At 33.9% G+C, this 21,229-nt stretch overlaps 1 protein-coding gene across 1 annotated transcript in view; it reads right to left on the bottom strand.

Moving 5' to 3' along the window:
• Positions 1-303: 303 nt before the first annotated feature.
• The window catches only part of LOC129262575 (laminin subunit beta-1-like), a 47,738-nt gene continuing 26,812 nt past the window's right edge, over positions 304-21,229 (bottom strand). The window contains exons 33-49 of the mRNA XM_064099621.1: positions 20,481-20,631; positions 19,948-20,139; positions 19,354-19,471; positions 18,491-18,597; positions 17,639-17,817; positions 16,841-16,988; positions 15,175-15,324; positions 14,664-14,812; positions 12,379-12,567; positions 11,433-11,699; positions 10,651-10,849; positions 7,147-7,323; positions 6,193-6,269; positions 5,431-5,525; positions 5,035-5,165; positions 4,415-4,634; positions 304-3,828 (exon numbers count right to left, since the gene is read on the bottom strand). Coding sequence (XP_063955691.1) covers positions 3,674-3,828; positions 4,415-4,634; positions 5,035-5,165; positions 5,431-5,525; positions 6,193-6,269; positions 7,147-7,323; positions 10,651-10,849; positions 11,433-11,699; positions 12,379-12,567; positions 14,664-14,812; positions 15,175-15,324; positions 16,841-16,988; positions 17,639-17,817; positions 18,491-18,597; positions 19,354-19,471; positions 19,948-20,139; positions 20,481-20,631 — 2,704 coding nt within the window. The 3' untranslated portion in view covers positions 304-3,673. The remainder of the gene's footprint in view (positions 3,829-4,414; positions 4,635-5,034; positions 5,166-5,430; positions 5,526-6,192; positions 6,270-7,146; positions 7,324-10,650; positions 10,850-11,432; positions 11,700-12,378; positions 12,568-14,663; positions 14,813-15,174; positions 15,325-16,840; positions 16,989-17,638; positions 17,818-18,490; positions 18,598-19,353; positions 19,472-19,947; positions 20,140-20,480; positions 20,632-21,229) is intronic.

Here is a 21,229-nt window from a genome sequence, read left to right as displayed (position 1 = left end):
CAAAGTATTTGAACTCTGCAGTAAAAACTTGCCCCCCCAAAAAAAAAAAATTAATAAAAATAAATGAAATAAAATAAATAATCATGTTATGAAATGAGGAAAAAATGATATGTCTGAATATTTAAGTGTAAACGCATCAAATCCAATCACCATATATCACCATCCAGAAAATAACAAATGTATAATGTTGCTAGTTTATTGAACATTGCTTTCCTGAGAAGCAAATATCCTTCATTGACCTTTTGTAACCCGAAAATTCTATCCTTCTTTTCCTTCCATAATCTTTACATTCATGATTTTATAATACTTTATTACTTACCAACTCCAGATGCCCATAAGTCATTCTTTATTGTTATCAATACTTTCATGAACTCTATTTTACTTTAAGTACACTTTTGGATAGAAGGATAACTGAATTAGAAACATGATCAAACCTTTACAGTGAATTAACCCTGTTTGGAATTCAATGATAAAGGAATAGACCAATGTTGATCTGGTGCTGCACAGTGGCTGCTGAGCCAACGATCAATAGGGCAAAATGAATTTTCAAAGTATTTCTACTTTAGATAATATATGGATTTTCATTTAAAACCAAGAATTATTATTTTTATTCAATTGCTTGTACTTAAATATGGAATACTGACATATGATGGAATATTTCATATCTATATCATTGATAGGCAAGGTTGTATATAAACGGCTGAAAACAAGCTGTAATTCAGGCAATGTAAAAAGCAAACAATTGGAGAGAATACATAATCACTCCCAAAATCAATACATACAGCACGTCCCAAAACAAATGTCCCTCTGATAGGAGGCTGAATTACTTCCAAACTTGAAATTATTCTCAATTAAATGTGTGGATATAGGAAGCTCATCTCATCTTCTAACTTCTATAAAAAATTATTTGGTCTCGCTTCAGTGGTTTTGAATACACAGTCTATAATGTAACAATGGTGCTTTTCAGCCTATTCCAAGTTTACATGCATGCAGCACTGCTGTATGTTCTGCACTTTCGAGCATTATTAACTCCCACTGATCATTCTGACCAGGGAATTTCCTGACCTGACCAGGAAAATCTCTATGATCTAACCAGGCTCATCAAATCACAACATTGAGCATGTTCAGAAGTGTTTGACAGTTAATTTCATGTTTGACAATGAGAGATGCACGATGATGGAGACAACAGGTCATGTCTGTTTCATGGTTATAGGTAAAGTCAACCCCAGAAAAAAGTTGATTTGAATAAATAGAGAATAATCAAGTATGAATAATGCTGAAAACTTCATCAAAATCGGATGTAAAATAAGAAAGTTATGAAATTTAAAGTTTCGCTTATTTTTCACAAAACAGTTCTATGCTCAACTCAATGATATGCAAATGAGAGAGTAGATGATGTCACGCACTCACTATTTCTTTTGTTTTTTATTGTTTGAAGTATACAATATTTCAATTTTTACGAATTTGACAATTAGGACCCCCTTGCATGAAACACAAAATGTTAAAATAATGGAATTACATCTGTTCGGGGAGGAATGAAACTTTGTTTAACATGACGGTGACGAGAAAATCAAAATATTTCATATTTTATATAATAAAATACAAAAGAAATAGTGAGTGGATGATGTCATCAGTCTCCTCATTTGCATACCTAACAGGATGTGCATATAACTGTTTTGTGAAATTAAGCGAACCTTCAAAATGTTATAATTTTCTTATTTTACATCTGATTTTGATTAAATTTCCAGCGTTATGCTTGTTTGATTTTTCTCTTTCTATTCAAATCAGCATTTTGTTGGGGTGGACTTGTCCTTTAATTCAAAGAATATTGCATTCCTGTTTTCATTACCTTTTTTTTACTTAAAAGCTACTGAGGTCAAGTTAATTCAATGTACTCTTTTAAGGACGTTCCACAGTTATGTTTGTGCGCATTATGATCTGCGCATAGTTTACACTCTGCGCGCTGACGTCACAATGGATGAACAGGTGATTAAATAGCTGCGGGTATGAGCTGATTTTTCTCATCTTCTGCACTTTAACTGCAGATCCGATGCGTTATTTCATGAAGCTAAAAAATGTAATTATTTCATGGACCATTAAAAAAAAAATCTCTACAATTTCAAAATACTTTACTCTGCAGTGCTGCCAAGAATCACGAATATTACCCCGAGTTTGAAAAAATGGTAGAGTGGTTTTGATTTTTTCTTCACATAGACACAAAGCATTCGGCGCATTTTTGGTGTTTTAAAAAACACATTTGCTCTAATAAAAATGCTGATAGTTTAAAAACAAGCACATGAACCCCTATTTTTTAATGTTTATACCTCTTATGTATACGATCTTCTACAACACTGCAAATTTTGGTGAAAATGACATGGATTTCGAATAAAGTACAGCATTTATTGTACTTCTGTAGTTTGTTACTGAAATTTCACATTTTTTAGATTGGGACTTTGTTATCTTTTACGCCATTTTTAAGAACTGACAGTGCTGTTAAACTTAAAATTGCAAACAAATAGCACTATAAATAGATTCTCCATTCTAACGATACAATTATTAACTCTCTTGCAAAATTTTATGACTTTTTCATGTATTTTGACTGAGTAATAGAGGTTTAAACTCATTGTAGTAATCTTGGGCGGTCTAAAAATTTCAAATTCTTTTGAATGCGCAATTCTTAATAACATCAATTTGGGTGAACTTTGAAGCTCTATAGCAAAAAATCAAGCACATGGACCTATGTTGATTTTTGCATATTTCGAATATCAAGGTTCTAAAGTATCTATGTGCAAAGTTTGGTGAAAATGACATGGATTTCACTTTAACTGTGGAACGTCCTTAAATGATTTTTTTCCCTCTATTACACTTACGCAAAGTGTAACTTGTAGATTCCCCTTCATTGTTCAGCTTATTTTACTCATCCATCATTCACAGTTTCTTTCAAGTTGGTGCACTGATTCCCCTTAATCATCAAACAAACTTCATTTGTTATGTTTCTTGTCCTTCTGAACATGCCCAAGTTTATGATTTGAGGAGTCTGGATAGGATTAGGGAAGTGTCCATGCTCAGATCCTGGATGTAAAAATGGGGGTTATCATCACATAGACAATACAGAAATACATCAATGCTGCGAACTTGGAATGGGCTAAAATGCACCACTGTTATGTAACAAAGTGTATATTCAAAACCAATAAAATTTCCATAGAAGTTAGATTATGAAATGAGCTTTCTAATCCCGTACAATTAATTGAGAATACTGCCACATTTTGGAATTAATTTGGCCCTCTGTCAGAGGGACATTTTTTTGGGACGTGCTGTATTGAATGATTCTAGACACAAAATTTCCATATATCATGTGCAATAAAATGCACATGATATCTTTGATCAAACAATAAACAATTATGCTGAAATAATAATTTTTCTAAAGGTGTTGATGAATAAAGAAGCACATGGTGCACTGCAACATAAACAAAACAAACATGGGAGAGACAAGTGTACTTGAACAATCACACTCATAACATAACAGAATGTTTGGAAAAGTAATTAAGTGCTATATCATAGAATATAAGTATGAGTGTGATTCTCCTCCGGGGAATTTCATGAGGTGTCTTATAACAGATATGGGTGAAAACCAGTGACAAACAGCTTCCGGAAATACTCTCCTGTTTGATCTTTAGATAGGAATAGGTCTAGGGCATCCCACAGTGTAACCGCTACTCTCTTCATGAGTCGTGATGCTGATAGGTACATCATTGATTACCAGTGATAACAGGCAACCAGTGAAGGATGTTCTGATGATTCCAGGAACAAGAGGAATGTTAGCAGCATCTAAGAATTAAAAACAAAATATATATAAATAAATATAATGAATAGTACTATCAAAGCTCTTCAAATGTTGTTGGACAGCAATCTCTCTCTCTCTCTCTCTCTCTCTCTCTATATATATATATATATATATACATGTATACTGGAAAGCTTGTCTGAGTAGCCATGTTTTCAGTGAGATTTTGAAGGTGCTATTAAGAGAGGAAATATTATGGATGTCTTGTGGGCATCATTTCATAGGAATTGCCCAGCATATGAGAATTAGACACTTAAGTTATAGAATCCCCTACTTTGATTGAGCACATATTCAACTAGAGTAGCTGGGGCAATAGAACCGAGCAACATGATTTCAGACTTCACATCGTTAGAGTGTGAGCACATTACATTCTTACTACATGCTTCAAGCTTTTCTTAGCTGACATGTTTTCTGATATAATGATTTTTGTTTTTCTGTCTTTACTGAGGGTTGGGTTTGGGCATTTTCTTCTTAGTGGTACATGTATATTTCAAAAGTGTGGATACCAGTTAATAGCATACATCAAAATATTAACATGAAATGAGTATTGATCCATCTTCACTGGCTACTTACCAGAGATTCCTCCAATGTAGAGTGGTGTGTCATTGATGACTGCAAAGGTATCACTACTGACTGGTAGACTGTCTGTTGGGTTATCATCAATGGTCATCTCAATCAAACCCCTACGAACGGCCAATGTGATGGTGTGTGGGTTACCATCGCAGACACTGGTCATCTGAGTTGACCAAAGGATAACAGACGATGGGGTTCCGAGACCAACTACTGCTCTGGCCTATTGAAGCAAATAATCAAGGTATACATTTTGTCAAAGTTAAGGTGGAATACTATATCTTAGTTCATATACAGTGTATTTTCAAAATGTTAATTGTGCATTGCTTTAAAGAATAAATCGTAACATTTAAATATATTCTTAAAAGTGTTTTGTGTGAAAAGCAGTATTTTCAATTTTTATGCAATGTACATGTGTGCAATACAATACTAGATAAAAAATGTTTTTTATCAATCTTGCAGCATTTTTTAAGAACAACAATGTTAAATGTTGCAAAAATAACAGTTGGCCTCTGTGCTTTAAGCTGATGCAATTAAAAATTAATTGAATATCTCACCAAAACAATTTTACAAGAATAAAATAACAAAATGAACTAAAAGATAATCTATTACTCATAACTTACTGTTCCATCCACTATCTCCAAAGTGATGAAATTTTGAAGGTCGGCTGAAAGGGCAAGTAACAATGAATTTTCATCGGTGGTTGAGATGGTCATTGAAACTGACCAAGGACTGACCAATGTATAGGATGACCCTATAAAAACAAGAGAAAAATCATCAGAATAATATTTACATGTAAAAACAATATACTACATAGGATATACATGAGGGTGATTCACCCTCATGACAGACCAAATTGCCCCCCAAATTGCATTCTTTGTGGTGACTATTTTTACGAGATCTGCTATAGACGTTAAGAATGTTTACAATATTCTTACAATATTACATTTATTTATTTTTCATTATTATGATTATTATGATTTCTATGATTATTATCAAATATAGATCCATGCACTTACTTAGCAGGAGCCATCCACTGCCATCAAAATGACTTCCAGGACCGATTGGGTTAAAACGACATTCTGTGATGTTTGCTGAATCGCTGACTGGAGAACTATTACCATGAACAATAAGAAAATAATATTTACAGTGCACAATCTATCTTGCATTGTACCAGATGAGACAAATCCACCAAATAGTGATATTTTAGTTGACATTTGAAGGACAGATTGCATTTTACGTTTCATAAAATGAATCAGAATCATATGTTTCATTTCAAATAAAAAAGAAAAAAAATAATTATGTAAACACAATTTGACCTGAAAGGTTGAACAACAACCACCTAACGTATGTTTATTTGCAAATTTTGAATTATTTCAATTAAACTGGAATAAAACTGTTTTAAAGTGTCTATTTGCCAGCTACAAACCAATTCACACAAATTGGAATACATATATAACACATTTGAAATATCTATCATGTATGCTAATTTATGGGATTATATGGTTTGTTATATACACCCTTTTCCTCACCCTTTTTTATTGTATTCTAAATATCTGTTTTACCTCCAGACAAAACGATCCTAATAATTCTTTCAGTAGAACTTCTGTACATGATGCACTTCTTCCAGTCTTAACCAAAAGAAATTAAATTGCTTGACAAATCAGAAAGGAAACATTTTTTTTTCTGTCCAGCATGGACAGATAGATGGATCCATGGATACAATTTCCAGTCTGAAACTAAACTGATAGGACCAGATCTAATTTCAAACTATGACTTACTTGAGCGGTATTTGTACCCGAGATGAAGACTCTGTACTGATATTCAATTGTCGAATACAGCCATTGAAACTCCCCAGCTGTTGAGAAAAGCATAGATTTTGATAAAATACTAAACTTGTACGAATGTATAAATATATGTATATGATATGAATTGATGCCATGCTTTACAAATTATAAAAAACACGGAGCATGAATCAGAGAAATTTGAGATTAAGCCTACTGGAATATTTAGAACAAACATTCTAAAACTTTATAATGAATATCACTTTTGCTCATCCAAGAAGAAAGAGCTGCCTAATAACTGAAACGGTAAAGGACATAATCTCAGTCTTTATCTCTGATTTTGGTCTTCTCCATTTATATCTGGTTCTAGTTTCCTTGATACATCTACTTCTTTCTCTCCTTTCTTACTACTATCCTTCGAGGTCACAGCTGATGTGCCCAGAAATGTAATATAAAAATAGCAATTGAAAAAAAAAGGAAAAAGAGCCTGCATAATTTTCTCACTAGTTTTTAAATTACTATAAAAAATGAGCATTTTTCAGTGTTGAAGTGTGGAAATTCATGTGAATATTACACAAACCTGGTGAAACACTCATATTTCCTACAAGTAATACTCTTTTTTTTCTTCATAAATCACCTTTTATTGATAAAGAAGGGAAACAGCTACATGTACAACAATAAGCCATGGTTATATGTTCTTAACAAACATGATACAGGGCAATATAAAATGAATACAGTATGGTAATTTACATAAATAAACATAAAACAAAAAGATAATATGCACATATCAAACAAGTGTAGAGTCCATCAAAACTGTCCAATCATGCACAACTGATCTGGGAGAACACAATCATGTGAAAAATATAAATTTCACACAAATCATGAAAATAGTCATCAGCAAACTGACAACTTAAGATTGAAATTGATGAAGAAAAGATATTGTTCACTCACAGTACGGTTGAGTGGATATGACCCTTCTCGGACCTGTGGTCCAAGTCCACCAATGTAAAGTGAGGTCCCTACTTCAAGTCTAGATGAGTTATTAATGAGACCATTGTCTAGACCATTATAGTCCTTGGACTCTGGAACAAATAGTACAACGAATCCATTGATCTTCAGAATGGTTGCCTGGAAACAGATAGTGAAAACAAATTATATTCATTTTCATATGATTTTTATCATTTTGAATTTGTAAAATATTCAAATTCTTATATATTTCAATTATATTCATATTGTGACTACTCATATACATGTATCTATAAGGACATTTCTTCATATACACATCACTTTAAAAATGAAATCATTGAGATTATTCATACAGACAAAGAGAAGAAAAATTGTGCTTACTACATTATTACTTCGATGGTTTGTATACAGGTCATGGAAAACATAAATGATAATCTGCTGTTTAACTCTTTAAGAGCCATTGGCAGCTATGCGTGCCCTTAGCCCTCTAGTGCCATTGGCACGTATACGTGCCCAAATATTTTTTTTTGTTTATCCAATTTTACAGCCAGAAAATCAACACCATATTCTGTGTTTTTAATGTTGTTATACTGGCAATTAATTCACAATTCATTTTATCATATAAAAAATAGTGGTTTACATAGACATTTTTTGAGTAAAATTGTATTTTTGCATCATTATTTTGAAGAGTTGATTTCGGATATTGCCGCGATCTGAATCAAGATTTCCCCTATAGACACGTGTGATATAACGGTTGTGTGTAGCAATACACATACTTCTATGGGCAGAGCAAAGGCGAATGTGCGAAGGCATTCAGCTCGGAATTGACCAATGACAGAGCGGTACGATGTTCCTCACCCAACACTACTCGCCCATTCGCTATTGTTACATGAATATTCATGAGCTATCGATCGGGTGTTTTGCAGGCCCGTATGGTAGTATTCTTGTGTCAAGGCTTTTTCTGCCTGCAAATGTGCACGGTTTGGGAGTTTTTTTTTGGGGGGGTGGGGGAGGGGGCGGGGGAAAGGTCTTATACTTTGTTTTTAGCATTCTCACAAAAATGTTCTCGTTATAAATATATGAGTAAAGAAGGCTGTCATTTCCAACTCTCGTCTGCGCACTGCAATAATCACACTCATTATTTATTTATTCATTTATTATTGTTATCATTATTATCATTATTAGTATTACTATTATCATAATCATTATTATCATTATTTTTATTGTTATTATTATCATTATTCTTCTCCTTCACCTTCTTTTTATTATTATTAATGTTATTGCCATCAGAATTATCATCATCATCATCATAATTATTATTCAAAAATAATTGTTGTAATCATATCAATTGCATTCCTTCTGCAGCCAAACTCTCTCTTCATAAACTTAAGATCAGGTAAATAACGGTTCATATTCGTTTGTGTTTTTATAGCCCAAATCATTAAAAAAATGATTGTTATGCTTATCAATATCATATTCAAACTTCTCAAAAAAAGATGAATCGTTCAATATTTTCCTCGAATTAAATAGGAAGAAGCAGAAAAATAAATGTAATAATTAAAACGGCCGATAATACCGCTTTATTCGTCTCAAGATTTTTTTTTTTTTAAGGTGGATGTTTTTCCTTTGCTAAATCAAACCATTGGTCAGAGAAAAAGTAAACGGAGTTTATAAAGTGATATCAGATGTTTTTAGGAAAAGAAAGAAAGGGATACATTAACAAAACCGATTAGACCGACCTGTTAGTTGCTGCATCATTGACGTCACTATCAAAGGGATTTTAAATCGACTTTAGAGAGTAGAAATGGAAATGATAATGATGATAACGGGTTGAATATTACAATTCTTTATACCACGCATATTATTGTACACTATGTTATCTGAACAAATTATTTCTTTTACCATGGATAGTGCTACGAGCTGGGGAGGCCCTGGGCGGATGCAGGATTTTTCTGTAGGGGGGCAAATTGTTTTCTCTTTACCTGGGTCACCCATAAGAAATCAATACCGGAACCTTTGAAAGTATTCAAAAGTCAAATCAAAAGACACGCGTGAGCCCCGATTTCTATGAACATCCTGTGCTAAATTACTCTTCTTTTAGATAATAGGTCAGGAGGGAGCGCGGATTAGAGATTCCTCATGAAAGAGAGTCTGGGCATCTATTGTTCATGACTTGGTGGCATGAACAAAAGAATGTACTCACGTAGAATGTTAACAGGTGGCTACTTTGGTCAGACCAGTAATACAGAACAAATAGGCCTATTTTATTTTTGAAAATTTGTATTGATTTTTTTGTTTGTAACTGATCTGCATTCCCTCTTCTTTGATTCACAAAAAAATTTAAACTTTTTTTTTCTTACTTCTGTGCACTTTGCCAAGAACGCCCATATTATTTTGTGGGATTTTATACCCCAAACTTGTAAGTATTGAATCTGTCCGACCCCTCTTTATCTATATTTCAATATATCATCTTTAGTTCTTTTATACTTTGTCTCCTTCTGACTGGCAATAACTTTGTTTTTTACACTACGAATAAAAAAAATTACAGAGTCTTATTTTGAAGACTACACGAATGAAAGGGTATGGTTGGCCGCACTTTGAAGATACATGGCACTAATATATTATTGTGTGTGTTTGCGTGGGGATCGCAGCTGTGCTGTGATTGGTCACTTGATCGAAGACAATGCCTTTATACATACTCTCTCGTACTTCAGAGGAAATAACTTGAATAGCAAAATAGTATTTCATTCAAAAGAGCATACTTTTTCGTTATTTCTGTTTGTTCAATTTCATAAATAGATACGTCATTTGAAAGGTTAAACATTGAACTTTCATTTTATCTTCGTAATTTCTTGGTATCTCTACAATTCCTCAGGTTATTTACTCTTTGAAATGTTCATGAAATCATTATTTTCTAGGTTTTACTTATTGAAAAAAAAACGATGTAAAATATTACATATTTTCTCATTTTTTCCAAACGCGAATATGAAAGATAATAACACGATTATAAAGCCCATGAACCATGCATCATTTCATGTGTAGAAAGTTTTATCATACAACGTACGGGTAAAAAAATATGACCGTTTTAAAATCAGTCGCTGCTCACGTTTCGGTCAATTTAGGATTCCATCGAATACCCCTGGCAGTCAAGGGGTATTCGTATTGGCACAGTAAGAGTTAAACAGTGTTTGGAGTTTGAATTTTTATTTGTGGATTGAACTTTATCAATCTTTTGAACTATGAACCTTCTGATAACATAAGTACACACCAATCTTTGCACTTCTAGGACACTAAAAAGGATATTATTACCACAGCAATGTTAAATGGCAAGATGGATATGTTCCCAAAATGAATCCCAAATATTGTTATTATCAGTATGCTTTTTTGCTACAATTTGTTGCTATCTTCTGTTACTATGCTTTGTTGCTAGAGTTTATTGCTATAGCTCGTTGCTATAGTTTGTTGCACCATGTTTCAACAAGCCCTTACCGTTCTCCACTGAGCATCATTGTATTGGAAGGCTGAAGTCAGATGTTTATATACCCTGCTTTGATCAAAGATGAAGAGATTGAGGAAACCATTCTGCATGACCAAGGCCATAAACTGATTGGGTCGACTGTAATCATTGGCTACATACAGCAGGATACCGTTGGAAGACAGGGCACGGAATTCAAATTCAATGATAAACCTGTCAAGGGTCAAAAGTCAATAGTAAAACAATCGTTGAAAGAATATCAAGGTAATACCAACAACAGGTACATAAATGATACAGGAATGATAAAATACTGTCTTGTTGAAATAATGCTTATGGGATGGTATGAAATAGTGAATAAATTGTAAAAGGTGATAGTTTCATTGAATGCAATCACATAAATGAATGGTAAAAGATTGCTGAAATCTGTAAGATTTTCAGATAGATTTATTGCTGAATGAATATCAAAATGTAAGTAACAGGTAAGGAAATAGATACTAGAAAACTTGTACAGTGATCGCCGCATATTGATAACAAAAAATAACTAATAAAAATACAAATGTGATGTAAATTATTATATTTTTCAAGTCACTAATCTAGTTAGATTGAACGGTTTATCTTAAACAAATGCTTCCAACTGATTCAAAATTATTCTTTTAAAATTAAGGGGAGGAAGATGATAATGAATATATCAAATTTTTAGCCATCACTACTCTCCAAAGAGATTCATCTTCAAAACTGAAAAAAAGCAAGTCTGTACTCTGTGAAAAAGGTAGCTAAAGGTCATGAATGGACTCACTTTGATTCAAAATATTTTCTCTGCTCACTGTTCAGCGCAATACCAAGATAGCTCTCCCTCGTCAATCCAAACCTGACTACCCCCTCTGATGGGGGGTATGTTATCACCTGGATGGGGCTAGCACACGCCCCTGGTAGACCATCATCTGTGGGTGGAGGTGGGGTAGAGTAGGGGAGTGGTGGTAGGGTCATGACCTCCGGCTGCACCCCTGTCAGGGTGACTCCCAGGGACCCAAGGACAGTGTTGGGATCGTTGAAGTGGGGTGAGCTATTGAAAGAACACAATCATTCAGAATATTTCACTTCAATTGATATTTAAAGTAATTTAGGAATTTAATGTTAAAACACATATTTACAGGATATAAAAAAAAGAAGTAACAAATACCCCAAAACACACATATAGCTTTGTGCATAAAGAGAATATGATTGAAGACATTATCAAATTTCAGAAGAAAAAGGATAAAGATGAAATTTACAGAAAATCCACTGATAGAGGGTATGGGAGCACTAAATGTTTTGACTTGATCTTTCATGCCACTATTACTCCACAGACAGAAGAAATAGAGATAATATTGTCTAGTGGTTTGATCATTTGACTCTCTGTCATAAGGTTTAGAATTCAAATCCAACCACAGCATTTACATCCTTTAAATCAATCTTTGCCACATTGCACCAAGTACTTATTAACCATAAAAAAGACAAAATTTTCATCCAGGTGAGAAATAACTTAAGCAACTTGTACTATTTTTATAACTGTAAAAAGAAACTAATTTTATGTCCATGCAGTTGATAAAGCAAGAAGCAATGACAAGAACATCATCAAAGAAAATACATTGGTAGACCAGAACAAATTCCTCTGACGATTCAATATTCAAAAGAATAATATTTCACTTCTAGGAATAGAAAGGAGCATGTAATTAAGGTAACTATAATGTAAATAAACTCACACGTCATTAATGAGAAGGTCAACTATGTCGCCCTCTAGAGACTGACGGACAGGAAAGTCTCCACCAATCAGGCCAGGGATGTTCGCTGATAAACCTCCAATGAATAGGAGGCCCTCTATGTCGATGCTTGGAGAAGTAAGCTGTACAGCTCCGTATATCATTGGTAGATCGTTCACCTTCAATGATGCACTGAGTGAATGCATAGATATAATTATAATAATCATGATAATAATAATAAAGCCCAGATACTTTATAAATATATTCTAATACACTGACTACAATTATATAATATTGACTGGCCTTGAGGGGAACATCAAATATGTCGCCCGCAACAGAATCATATTGGCCCGAGTCTTTAGACGAGGGCAATATGGTTCTTTTAAGGGCGACATATTTGATGTTTCCCGAAAGAAGAGCCAGTCAATATTATTATGATTACCTAAGGCTGTACAATGTGTAATTCAAGCTACTATTTGGAACAATTTATATGCCTGATTGCTCATCACTATTTCTGATTTCAGGTTATTCACGACCTTAGCGAAGTAACCCTTAGTAAGCAATTGTGATGTAATTGTGACGTACATTGCAGTCGCGCATCATGCATGGCGTGCACATACACTCAACGTGTAGAAATCTTTTGCTTGGGTTACGTTTGTGTATGCACTGGCCGCGCACTATATACAATGCGTTGGTTCATAAACTGGTTCCAGCCAGATTTCTCAAATACTGAAACTAGCCATCAAAATCAGCTCCTAATGCGCAAGCGAACTAGCAGAAATATGGCCAATATTGCCCTCTATTTTGTACAGGATTCCTATGGGCAAAGCCCAGGGAGGGCAACATGGCAAATGTTCACCTCGTCGGTCTCGGATTGAAAGTAGCGAGCGAAATATGACTTTTATTTATCTCCTAATCAAACATGCCAAATCTAACAAGAAAACTGCTCACTTTACGTGGTTTGATTTACAGGATGCATTTGGCTCAGTGCCTCATACATTGATTGAATATGTCCTTAGAAAATATTTAACTACAAACAAGCTTATTGATACTACAACTCAGAAAGGTTTCATGAAAGGGGTTTCAGGTTGTGTTGATCATATGATTGTACATGAAGTAATCAAACATGCCAAATCTAACAAGAAAACTGCCCACTTTACGTGGTTTGATTTACAGGATGCATTTGGCTCAGTGCCTCATACATTGATTGAATATGTCCTTAGATAGCGTATGGGCCTTCCGACTGTTGATTGATAAAATGCATTCGTTTCGTGTGCAATTTTCTTTGTCCAGCGGTTGGTGGATTCATGTGTTGACCAGCCCAATACTTTTTTTTTCTGAGAGTGTATGATGTGTGGAGGGAAACAAATATCCATTTATATGTATCCAAGGAAGGAAGAAACGTTGTAATCTGGTCATTTGCCTGTGTCGGGGTATATGTGCAATCATTTGGAATTTATGTAATGCCCTGGAAGTCACATGTTGTTTTTCTTTCTCTTTCTCTCTCACACCCCCCTCTCTCTCTCTCTCTCTCCTCTCTCTTTTACTCTCCCCCTTTCTCATTCATTCTCTCACTCCTATTTTTATTTCACCTTTGTATGTACCATCTCTCCCTTCTTTTATTTCTATCTCTCTTTTCTCAACTGCTTTAGTTCTCGTTTTTCTTCTACATACTGTACTTCTTTATAATAATTTCATGCTTCTTTTACTATTTTGATTTGGGGTAATTATAGTAATGTATTGTATATGCTATTATGTTAATATAATATATGTTATTTATGTATGCCCTGCTTGTTCTGTTACTCAGATATGTCCTGGGCGTTCCTTTCTTCTATGTTTGTATATATTTCATTCCTTTGTTTGAACGATTTGAATGTTAATAAAGTGATGAATTACTACTTGTATAGGTAATAATGTATAATATTATCTCCTTGATTACTAACAGCTAACTTAGAAACAAACCTTCCTCTAACATCTAGAAACAAGAGAGACTTTAGTTTGAGGAAAGCACACAAGGCATATGAACAAAGTGAATGTCAAAGGCTTGCTGCCCAGTCTACTCAATACTACAGGAGTAGTCTAAGTCAGTGTTGTTTTATTAATGAAAAGGCATAAATCTACAAAAACTTATTTTCAAATGTCTTCTTTAAAATATATTTTCTTCAATAATAATAATGATAATCATACCAAGGTTCCTTTACCCCATGAAATGTCTTAGTGCGACAAATAATAAAGTAAGGCTATATGACAGAGCTATATCAAACTGCTGAAAGATAAATGTAACTTACGTGAGTCCATTGAAAGAGATGGTGATATCTTGCCACTGGCCTGTATTGAGTTGAAGTCCTCTAGTCTGCATTGGATCTGATAAACGACCACCAAGATTGTACTGAACAAATACGTTTCCATGGTACAGGGTGACATAAACTAGCTTGTTCTGAAAGATAAATATACACGAAAAATACCACGTTTAGAAGAGCAGCAGCAGCTAAATTTGGTAAAACAGAGGCTGAAGATAAAGTCCAATTGTAGTAACAGTCCAAAAATGAATGATTACAGGAACCAGCAAAGTGACCTGCAGAACACCATTAACATGAATTAAATACTTTTTTGGTGTCACCTTTAAGTGCTACGGTTCATGGTGGATGGTTCATGTGCGATGGTACAAGTATTGTATGTTAAGCCTTCTATTTGCCTGCATACAACAAGCTTCCTTGTCATATAATACAAACTGGCTGACATATATACATAAATTAAGAGAATATGAAGGTTAATAAGATGACAATAAATGCTACTTACAAAGCTGACTGTATCATAGCCATACAAGAGTAAACCATGTGGTTGAGTGGTCTTGAATCGAAGCTGAATCGTCTCTATGCCTAGTGGGATGATGGAGGTACTTAACGAAATGTAAGCAAAATCACCAGCAAAACCAATGCCTCGTACAACCTATGGATTATAAAGAAGAATGTGGATTACTTCTCATCACACTCCCTAGGGAGTGAAGAATGTAAAGGCAAGCCTGATAGATTTCAGTGACTGGGGTAATCATCACAAAATCCAGTCATTAGTAAATTTTCCTGTTAATTAAAATAAATGGTTGGTCATGTGATGTCGGTCAATCATTTGATTTGGATCCATATCAACAATAATTTATATTATTAACCGTATCAGACATCTTAGCAGGGCAACTTTAAAACATTGTTGCCTGCTTAAGACTGGGATCAAATGGCCGGTCAATAAATTTTCAATTGTTTATCCACGGGCCCAATTTATTGCCCGCTCAGGAAAGTCAATGAGAAAATGCGTGGTAATGTAGCGGGCAATAAAGCAGAGCTAACATCCGGGTATTCTACGCGTTTTTGTACGCGTCCTTGAACCGCGCAGTGCTATACGTCATAATGGTAATCAAGTTGAGACAACGCTGGATACTGCGTCCCTTGGCCAGGGACGCGTCATTTCAATTACGTCACAATGGTAAAGTTCAGAGGCCCAGTCTGCTCAACACGACAAATTAGATTCTCATTCTTAAACTTTAAAATATCTAAATTTGAACAATTTTTGCTCTAGATGTCTGATTTGGTTAATAATAGCAATATTGACTGGCCTGGGGGCGAAAGGACATATATCGCCCTCACTAAATTGATATCACCCTTGTCTACGACTCGGGCGATATAAATCTAGTTTGGGCGATATATGTCGTATCGCCCCGAGGCCAGTCAATATTGCTTTATTATTATTTAGATGTAGGGTCTTAGAGGACCAGATATTTTTTGACATCTTGCGAGGTTGTTTCAAAGAGACAAAATATCAAAACTGATTTTTAACGTGTATGCCTATGAAAACCATCCAATATGGAAAATATTGGATGGTTTTCATAGGCATACATGTTAAAAATCAGTTTTAATGAATATCATATTAGAATATTATAATGAAATGAATATTTTGCCCCGCCCACAAGATTATCATTGGTTAATAAATGATTGTGCGCATGAAGCTATTGTTACGTCACAATGAAATTGCATTGCGTATTAGTTGCCAGGAGGTGTGGCAAGGAGCGAGATTGCGTCAATTTACTTAATTCAAATGCGCTTGTACTATACGCTAGCGCATCTTTACAGGGATTTCTTTTTTAAAAATATGACAATACCCAGTCGCCATGCTCATGATTTACAAGATTGACATAAAATGGTGAGTAAAAACAATTTTTTTGCTTTATTAATTTATATTTGCTTTGTGGGGGTATCTAAATGATAATAATACTGGATGACCAATTTTCGTGGGATGCGTAGTAATATTATTACTCGCTGAAGAACAATATTGAATTCGTCCCCGACTCATCCAATATTGTTCTTCAGCTCGTACAGTATTTCTACGCATCCCACTCAAGGCCATCCAATATTCCCTAAATATATAATAGCTTGCTATTGATTTATATGTTTGATAAAACAGGGATTAGACTGACCTCTTCAGGGTATCCATTGAATGAGATTCCTTTGAAAGGGAAGGAAGATGTATTGGTAATCTCTCTAGGAACTAACTCAAGGGAAGCACCATTAGACAAGGAAAGGTTACGTAGGTTTCCTGCAAAACTAAGTCTGGTTGGGCCACGTCTGAAAAGATGATGAACAAAATAATAACCAGAAATAGAAAGAAAAGCCTAGAAGAACATGAACAAAAAAATACTCTTGTGTCAGATATGCCTATTTTTAATACTTTGATGATTGGCAACGTATCAGGTAAAGCTTATCATGTTTGATTCATCATCAACCAAAACATAGGTCATACAGTGTGACAAGTTTATTTGTAGTTTGCAATCCTCTATATTTGTTGGCAGTGACTTTGAAGATTTATTTCTTTTTTGTTTTGTAATCATCATCCAATCATATTTTCCATCAAGTATAATAAGAATCATTCATTATCAGAGATTTATTCATGCAAAAAAATCCCATTACTATAAACACATAATTAATCTTGAACATGGTGATAAGTAATAAATTCCTTCTTTTCCACCCTTTCTATTTTTTTTTCTTCTCCATCTTTCTCTTTGTCTTTTTCTTCTTCTTCTCCTCATCATTCATCATCTCCTTCTTTTTTTCTGTAACTTCTTATTAATGCACAGTTTCACTTTTCCTTCTTTTAATTTTAAATTCTATCTCAGCAACTATGAATTTTGACAGGTTTCTTTTCTGAGGTAATCAAGAGTTGGTTTAATTTTTCACAAATATTTCAAAATAAGATATAAAAAGAAGCTGTTATTTACTTGATGTTGCTCAGTTGGACAGGATCTGCTCCACTCAAGAAGATCTTTGGAGAGAATTGAAGATTGGGAAATGAGAGGGGCGCAAGGGAACGTCTGGTTGATGCTTCTAGTAAGTCATTACTTCCATTGGCATAGCGTATCTCAAAGCTATAATGAGAACTGTTGTAGCCAGCTGTCACCTTTTAAGTAAAGAATCAAAGAAAAAAAAAGTGGAAAATGAGGTATGGTCAGACCTGCTACAGTGACCATATACACCATATACAGGTTCATTGCAATTGCTGAAGAGTCAATGCATGTTGTGCACACTTTGTTATTTCCAGATATATTGTATTGTAATTTCTTAATTGTCTCATTATCAATGTTTCATTTATCATATGAAATTAGAAATTTAATCATTTTCTGTTCTAAAAATATTATATGTCATTTTGCTCCTTATTGGATTTATTACACCACTGCAGTAACATCATTACTTTAAAATTATTTCTACATATATAACCTATCTTAATATAGGAGAGACAATCATAAAAACAAATGAAAATATATGTGCATACGAAGGATTCAAGTGAGCTTATGACATCATTAACTCAGCTGTTACCATGCAGTGTATGTTACATGTATGTATAGCAACATTTCAGGAGAAAAAAATATAATTTGATAATTGCTATAACATTTTTATTTTCTCTCAGATTTAATGAATCTTGATCTTATCTTTAAACTGTTTAATGAACGATAATTATATATTGGATGGACCTGTCCTTTTATTTGTTCTTCACCATGTACAATAAATCTCACTTTCTTCATATTTTCTACTTTATACCAAGAGAAAACATAGATCAATACTGTTTATCTTACCTTGTACCACTGCCCATCGTTGTATGTACTAATACTAGGTACTGAATACCTGGTATTTCCTGCTGTGTTCATTTCAAAGATCACCTGACCATTTATCATGAAGATACCTTGATTGACAAACAAAGAACACAAGAACAACGAGTCCAAAATGATGACTAAAAACACTTAAAATCAAACAACCTTTGTAATTCGTTTTCAATACTTATTTCATGAGAAACTGGGTTTTGTACCACAAACTACACATTTTTATCCAAATTCTATACATGAAATGAGTAATGAAGCACTCGAAATTATAATGAACCATATAAAACCTTACAAATATTGAATTATATAAAACATTGAATGAAAATAAGAAGTTTATCATCTCATAAAATGTTGCTAATGAGCTATTCAAACAAAGTATAGATTTGGGCTCATCACAGTCATGCTTCTGTATAATATTGGTAGATTACTTTATTATTTATTAAAAGAGAAAGAATAGACTCAAATGACATGTATCTTAAAACATATACAGTTGTGCTAAAAAAATAGTGCACCCCACCACAAAATAGACCCCTTCATGCCAAGTGTTGAAATTAGACAATAACACTACAATGTTCAGAGCCCAGAGAAACAAACTTTATTGAAAAAAATGTAATATTTTAAAACCTGATTTCACAATTAAATATCTAAAACATGGCAGAACTTGAACACTGTAAATATTTCATTTTTTTGGTGGGGATCACCACTGTATGACTCGAAGTAAGAAAGTCTTTTTCCTAGAGTTTCAAGGCTAGAGAGTTTACACCTACATTACTATTCTTTTTTTCTAGCTTGAGAACAAGCACCAATAAAATGTAAATAATCACAAATAAAATACAAACCAATGAAAGAAATGAGATCTGGTCGAGTAATAGCAAAGAGCACACCCTCTTTCAATACGGTCCGGAATTCCAAGGTTATCCTACTTTCATTATACACATCAAAGTTCTCTTTGGGGACCTATGGAGACAGATAACAAGGATGACGAAATATTCTGAATGGTTCATTGTGATTGATGAATATTCAAAATTTATACTTTAAGAAACACAATAGTACTAAGGTCTGTTAGTAAGGGATTGATAGATTGTGGAAAAGTTCCAATTAATCACTTTTAGTGAATGTGCTCTCAAGCAATTTGAATGCAATCTGGATCTAGTGATCCTTTATAAAGTAAAGCTAAAAGAAGAACCATACACATTGAGGTAAAATAAGAAGTTGTCTTGCCTCTAACCATCTAAAATAAGGAGATTATTTGCTTTGTTTTCTACATAAAATAAAGAATTTTATATTTATCTACAAAAGGACTAAAGATCAATATAAATCTAAAAGAAGTTTAAAGAAACCATAGAGAGTACATGGATAATGTATAAGACTTGCATCACTGCAATATATATTTGACCAAGAGAATAAGAACAAAGATATGAAGAAGTCTTTACCCTGTAATAGCCAGAACCATCAAAGCTAACCCCTGGTACATAGTTGACCTCTGGCTCTGGAATGGTCACTGGTGACCCACAGCATGATTGAGATCCCTCCTGACTGGTTGGTCGCCACATGTCAAGTTTTTGACCATCAAAAGTTACACTTCCAATACAGCCTTCAAAGTCATAACTTGTGACTTCATCAATCTGCAAAAAGGTATTGAAATCAATTAGAAAACAGATGTATACTCATGACGTTATCAATGTGGCAATGTAATTCACAGAGGTTGTGATCTATACCATTTTCTTTGTGCTCACATGGGTATTCTGTGCATATTAAGTAAGATATTTTAAATATGCTTTATAGTAATAAAATTTTTCCAAATTTGATTCACATGAATTAAAGCTATGGCAGATAGTTGATTATGTTATTAAAAAAACGGAATGCCTAATACACTAATATACCCAAAAAATAAATCAATCTTTCTTCATTGCTCAGAAGTTCATAACCTCAAAAAGGAAAATGCTGACATGATGACCATACTTACTTGATAACCTGTTGGGATACCACCAATGAAGAATGTTGATGTTTGTTCAAGTATCAAGTATCCATTATAGACTGATAGAATCCTTGCATAGTTGGTAGATGACCCACCAGTAGACAGCAGTGTTACGGTTAGCTCACCACCATTACCATACCTGTCAATAATAATTCAATTTTACTAAGTTTGGGTGTTGTATGATACAATAATATAAGTTTTGATTGATAAAATCAAGCACAACTATAGAAAGACAGCAATGCCATAATTTGTCATAGAAAAGTAAAAGAGGACTGTCGATTGGTCATATTGATAATGGATGCTTATGTACATGTATATCAGCTCCCAAGCTCATGATATTCTAAATTAGGCCGTTTTTATCTTTCATCATGGAAGAATTTCAATTAAATATAACATAGCATGCACTATTCTTAGAGTGCCATTAGTTTCCATATCCTTAAAGCAACATAATGGGGCCCAACAATCAACTAAAAATGCTGCAAAAGATGTAATGTGAATCTGATAGAAACTGCTTGAATGAATTAAGTGCTATTCAGTAGCACACTTCCGTGCCACTAAATGGAATGTGTGTACTAATGTTTAACCATATCTACATTATGAGGTCAAACATTAGAGCAGTAGGTTTTTACTGTACAAAAAATTAACTTTACTTTGCACAGTAAATTCAATGAGAATCAATGTTCACAAAATTGCAAGAATGCTCCCCTATAGTGAAGTTAAATGAATACCGTTTAGGA

This window comes from Lytechinus pictus, chromosome 5 (genome assembly GCF_037042905.1).
Source record: "Lytechinus pictus isolate F3 Inbred chromosome 5, Lp3.0, whole genome shotgun sequence".
Classification (NCBI taxonomy): Eukaryota; Metazoa; Echinodermata; class Echinoidea; order Temnopleuroida; family Toxopneustidae; genus Lytechinus; species Lytechinus pictus.
The sequence above is the reverse complement of the archived record's forward strand: the minus strand, read 5'-3'. Positions and strand labels throughout refer to the sequence as shown.